Raw genomic sequence first — 5,653 nt, forward strand, 5'->3', positions numbered from 1 at the left:
CTGAGAATACATAAAAGTTATATAAAAGAAAGGCAAAAAATCATTTTGGTATCAGAAGAACTCTATATTTCACAGAATGTGTCTTAAAACTTTCTGTGGCAACTCCACTTCATTCTGTAAGAAAGGGTATGGAAGGCTCCACATGTGTTAGAAGTAGTTTCATATATTGCATTTATGAAGGGGCTTTTATTTTTAAGTCATTTGAGACTTCATTATGGACTTGTGTTTGAGAAATACTTAATCACTGGTCTTAAGAGAAAAATAATATCAGCAGACTATTTTACACAGGACCTAGAGGCAACACTTCACAGTTACTAACTCTACGAGCTTAGTTTTCTATCTTCAAAAGACCTGCAACTTATCTTTAAAGCTGAAGTTCTTTAGCTTTTCTGTTTAGCTGGATGGTAATTCAGACGGTTTAAGATATGAGTATTTTAGAAATACGAAAATAAATTATTACCTTCCCTTCAGCTACTTAATACAAACCACAGTGTGGTCGTTATTTAAAAAAACAAGCTACTTGCAGCTTCAGGGAAACTGTGAGGAGCTACTGACACCATCATCCCCCTGCTCTGGTTTTACTGTGGGACGTGAGCTTTGTGTGCTCCAGAGGAGCCAGGCAGACTGAGAGATTCCTCCAGGGTTAGTGTGGTCCTGGACAGCAGAGGATCAGTTTCTTAAAACCTGATCCATTTTGGCTCTGGTTTTAAACAGGGCCCAAGGGGGTGAGAAGGTCTGTTCTGTGGAGAGCTGAAGTTAATTCCTCAAGCTGTAGTTTTCTGTCAATAGACAGATGTACTTTTGTCTCCAAGTGCCCCTGTTCTCACAGTAATTTCTCTTTCAGGGAGCAGTATTTGTGTCCTGTGGACCCTCAGGGTTTGCAGCCAATCCTTGCATGTGTACAAAACACAGGTCCAGATTCAGGAAAGACTTGCAGCTTCCTTTGACATTAAAAGATAGTAAAGGGGATTTACAGTTCATTAGCATTGTCCCCCATCCTTCCAACAGTCTGACCTATTCAATGTTTCAGAGCCATTCCCACGAGGGTCCTGGATATCCTATTCTCTATTGAAGCTTGTGTAAGGCTTTTTTGGGGGGGCTGTTTCTGAATCCTGTTCTTGGACCCAGCTTTGGGAACAGTGATTACTTTGACTGGGAGCATACTTGTAGACACTTGTTAGATGCTCCAGTGGCCCACAAAAATTTCAGCTCAGTTCCTGTGTCCCTGTGCTGTCAGATGGAGAATGGCACTTTCCTTTGCTTTGCACCAGCTGGAGATGTGCCTCAGTGTGTTGGAGGATGCAGGAGGCAGTTGCTGTGGTGTGTTTGTTAAATTAGTTGGCCTGAAGGGTTGTGCAGTGAGAGACCTTCCATCATTCTAATTCATTCTCTAAATGCTTTTCCTCTCCACAGCTCTGAAAAGTCCAGCTGCATTTCATGAACAAAGAAAGAGTTTGGAGCGTGCCAGGGTAAGATGCAATATAATCTTTAGTGCTTTGGGAAAGTCAGGAATTGTATGTCCTGTGTTTTGGGCATCCTGTAGCTGTTAATGAGCTGCAGAAGGGAAGTGTTCATAATCTGGATGTAATACAGCTTTCTGGAGTCAGAGGTGTATTAGATGGGGTGTTCTGCAGCTTGCATGTGGTGCTGGTTAGCCCTCAGTAAACTAGTTATGCCTAAAGCCTGTTGAAAATGGTGCCTGGATTTTCCCTAGAGTCATCTTTCTGGAAGTGGCTGACACTCTTCTTCCCCACTGTCCAGGCACTTGACATTTTTATTTCTATGGTGTTTGTTTTGCCCTTAAATGCTATTAAATGCTCTTATCATGTGGAGCTCAGTTCCACCTTTGAGGAAAGTTTCTCTGTTACCTGCACATGCAATTTTTACCTAGAAGACTAGAAAAATGGAAAATTGGATAGAGAGGATCCCCCTAAAATCTTGTAACGCTGAAATCACAAACTTCTGGCTCTACAGAAAGAGGAAGCCAGGCATCATACTTCATGTGCCACCTTTTCTAACTGGGGAGTTTCTTGGTAATTTCTGTTCCTCAAAAGGCCTCTGGGGATATTTTTTTCTGATTAGCCTACAGTGGGATGAAACTTGTTATGACTAAGTTTTGTTTTAAAAGTGAAAGCAACATAAGTAAAAAAAATAACAGCTGTGATTAAGAACTGTAAGGGAAGCCATTTAAACTGTGGAAGGATTGCAACAGAGAGGGGACTTTGCATTAAGACCAGTGAACAAGGGGTTTTGCTTATTTCTCTTTTTTTCCTAAAACCTTACTAAGTTAATATTTTTATGTGGGCAGCTGAGCAACTATGGTGCAGTTTTCTGACTGATTTTAATACTTATTTTCTCTGAAGGCCCATCCTGATGTCCAGTACTTACGAGTCTATTACCTGCTGCTTCCAGATTCCCACTCCTCAGCAGTGTAAAGAGTAACGTGTTCAGCCTGTCAGGGCCATCTCTGTCCATTGCTCCAAAGCACTTTCTGCTGCTAAAAGCAGCTCTGGAAGTGAAATAAACCTTGTCACAGCATTTAGATTCTGCCCCCCCAAGGGACTGCATGAGGTCTTTTAGCTTAACAAATAACATATCTTTAATCAAATTTAAAAGTATGTCCAAACCACAAGTCAGCCCTGAATGCCAGCAGTAAATGAAAGTATTTTCTGTGGACAGTGGATCCAGTGCATTTATCTCTCACATAAAAAGAAATCTCATGGATGTTTCCCTGACACAAGTTAGTGGTGGTGCATACAACAGGAAAAGAGGACTTCAGCTCCTGAGGAAGTCATTCCCAGTTTCTGTTCTGTGGGGCAGCATTGCACAATTGGCTGAGGTAATTACAATAGAAGGTCATCTTTAGAGTAAGCTCATTTTCTGGATGCCCTGGGACAGGAGATGCGTCCCTTCTCCATTTTGTGCTTATTTAGATCTCAGTAACAGCTCAAGATGGTTGTTTCTTTTAATTGTGCTGTTCAAGAGTCCCTGACTTCTGTGTCCAATCAGCTGAAGGTGGTTCTTGTTTGTGTGTTTTTGCTGCAGACAGAGGACTATCTGAAACGCAAAATCCGCTCCCGGCCCGAGAGATCAGAGCTGGTTAGGATGCACATTCTGGAAGGTATGGCAAGTGCTGAACGTGAAAACATCAACAACAAATAATAATAACTACCTTTTTAACAGCTTTCTGCTTTGCCTCTGACCTCCAAAGCTTCCTTCCACTTGGGAACAGGCAGATCATGCCTGCTGCATGATTCCTTGAGAGGGATTCAACTCTGCTTGCTCAGAATCATTCTCAGAAAAATCTGTTGTGTGAATTCAAATTGTGCAGTTTTGTATAGGTGAGCAACAATGAAATAGAATGACCATGGATTGCTCTTCTGTTAAGGGAAATCACTGTAAAATGTCCAAGAGGGATCTCAGCTTCCGAGAAGGGGGGGCTATGCTGCTGCTGAGCATCAAGCTTGGGGCACAACCAGGGGAAAAGTTGAATGAGAATTGGGTGACATCAGTTTGAGTACAGTGAATTTGTCAAAAGGGCTGCTGTAGTTATCTTTGTAGCCTAAATATACATAACATCTGTCATAGCTTTGTAGTGCATAGTTACCTGTTGTTATCTATCAGTTATTTTTCTGTACAGTTACCTACTGTTACCTACAGTTGCCTTTCTGAATAGAATTAAAATACTGCTGAAGGGCATGGGTTGACCATTGTTGGATTGATGCCATTTTATTTACTTTCCCCCAAACAGAGACCTCAGCTGAACCCTCCTTGCAGGCTAAGCAGCTGAAGCTGAAGAGAGCCAGACTGGCAGATGACCTCAATGAGAAGATAGCACAGAGGCCAGGGCCCATGGAGCTGGTGGAGAAGAACATCTTGCCTGTAGAATCGAGCCTGAAGGAAGCTATTATTGGTAAGGTCAGAGGAGGATCTTTGTGGAGGGCATTTCCCACATGTGGCTGTGATTACCTATCAGTTCACCTGCATGTCTAAGAGAGTGCAATCCCATGGCTGGTCTCATTTTCCTGGCCCAGAATCACAGGCTTTCAGCCCACGGATTCAGAAAAGCAGATCTCCCTCTGGCCCAGATAATGCTATAGAGACATTAACTTATAGGGAATGTGGACATTCCAGAAGAATATGAAAGCAGTTGTGTACTCTAAAGACTTGAAAGGCTGTTGAAGATTATATTCCCTAGATTGTCTCCTTAAAATCCCTCTCTCAGTATAACATGTCAACAATATTGGTCAGGGAGAACCCACTGACTTAGATCAGGAGGGGAGACAGAATGTAAACAGGTGTGATGAAACAAAAGATGTCTGTGAACTCAAAAACTTCAGAGGATTCAAGCCCTTTAAAAATAAACCAGAACAGATGTAAATCATGCCAGTGCCATTCCAAGGGCTGAAAGGAATGCTGAGGAATAGCCTTCCCACTGCCTCAGCAGTGCTCTTTCCTGTCTCCCCAGACTGAGCAGTCTGTGTGTCTGTGGTTATTCATCCCCTCAAACATGCACAGCTACTGTAAAGACAAATGGGACACAACTGTGAGCAAGATGGAATAGTTTCCATAAAAAAGGAAAAGGACAGTGTTGTGAGAGAGCCTGGCTTCACTATTGAACGAGAGTTGAGGAAGGGTGAACTTGTGAACTGAAGTATAGGAGATGTGACTTCCTTCTGACAGAGCAAAGTACATCTCTGGATTCCTCTTGATTTTCGGTGAGGTTCAAGTGAAAGTATTTCCCTGCTTAGCAGGATTAATTTGAGAAAATGTCATCTAAAAAAACTTTGGTACATTACAAGTGTACACTCATTTGAATTTATCTGCTGTGCATATAGATGGACAGAAATGCTAATAGCAGCCAGGGCCATCACTTAATCCATAGCCCTTATTGCTTGTAAGACTAGAGGACAGTTTGGGATTCTGTCTTCCAAGACAGAAGAATCCAAGAGATTCTATCTCCTACCATACAGGATGAACACTGGAGAAGCCATGATTTAACCTTATACTGTCCAGTCTTCTTCTTTGGTGCCAGATGATAATGAAATAAGCCATGCCACTGAGCTGGGTTTGGGCAGACCTGAGATCTCTTCTTACACTCTCTGATCTTGCCTGGCTAGGAAGCCAGGGAAATGGTTCACCCCAGTCCACATCATTTTATTGTACTGATAGATAGTGAATGTAAACACTTAAACCTGATCCACTTTGGACTCTGTTCTCTCATTTTTAGCTGGTGCTTTAAGCACAGCTCTCTCCATGCCATCATTGTCTTTGTGAAAGTGTCAAGCCAAGTAATTTCTTATTCCATTTTACAGACCACAATTGATGTTTGTGTTTTTAGTTGGACAGGTGAACTACCCAAAGGTTGCAGACAATTCCTCCTTTGATGAGGACAGCAGTGATGCCCTCTCCCCAGAACAGCCTGCCAGCCATGAGTCCCAAGGCTCTGTCCCATCGCCGATGGACTCCCGGATTTGTGAGCCTCTCCCTAGCACCACTGGTACATCACTAGCTCAGGTGAGAATGTGCAGGCCTTCTGCAGTGCCGTGGAGCTTCATGCTGATTTGTTGCTGAGGAGCCTAAAAAGTGAGATTGAGGCTTCCCTTAGAGGTACAGTCTGTGAGATTTCACAAGGGGTCCTGGCTCCGTGTGG

At 42.8% G+C, this 5,653-nt stretch overlaps 1 protein-coding gene across 1 annotated transcript; it reads left to right on the plus strand.

Annotated features, from left to right (window-relative positions):
* Positions 1-1,413: 1,413 nt before the first annotated feature.
* Positions 1,414-5,517, plus strand: LOC106632177 (myocardin-related transcription factor A-like; the record flags this gene model as incomplete). Its single annotated transcript, XM_014311677.1, has 4 exons — positions 1,414-1,469; positions 3,046-3,121; positions 3,752-3,913; positions 5,342-5,517. Coding segments are annotated over 4 exons (470 nt in total), but the record flags the coding sequence as incomplete, so codon positions are not given.
* Positions 5,518-5,653: the final 136 nt, after the last annotated feature.

The sequence above is a fragment of the Geospiza fortis genome, unplaced genomic scaffold (assembly GCF_000277835.1).
Source record: "Geospiza fortis unplaced genomic scaffold, GeoFor_1.0 C13936322, whole genome shotgun sequence".
NCBI classification, from domain to species: Eukaryota; Metazoa; Chordata; class Aves; order Passeriformes; family Thraupidae; genus Geospiza; species Geospiza fortis.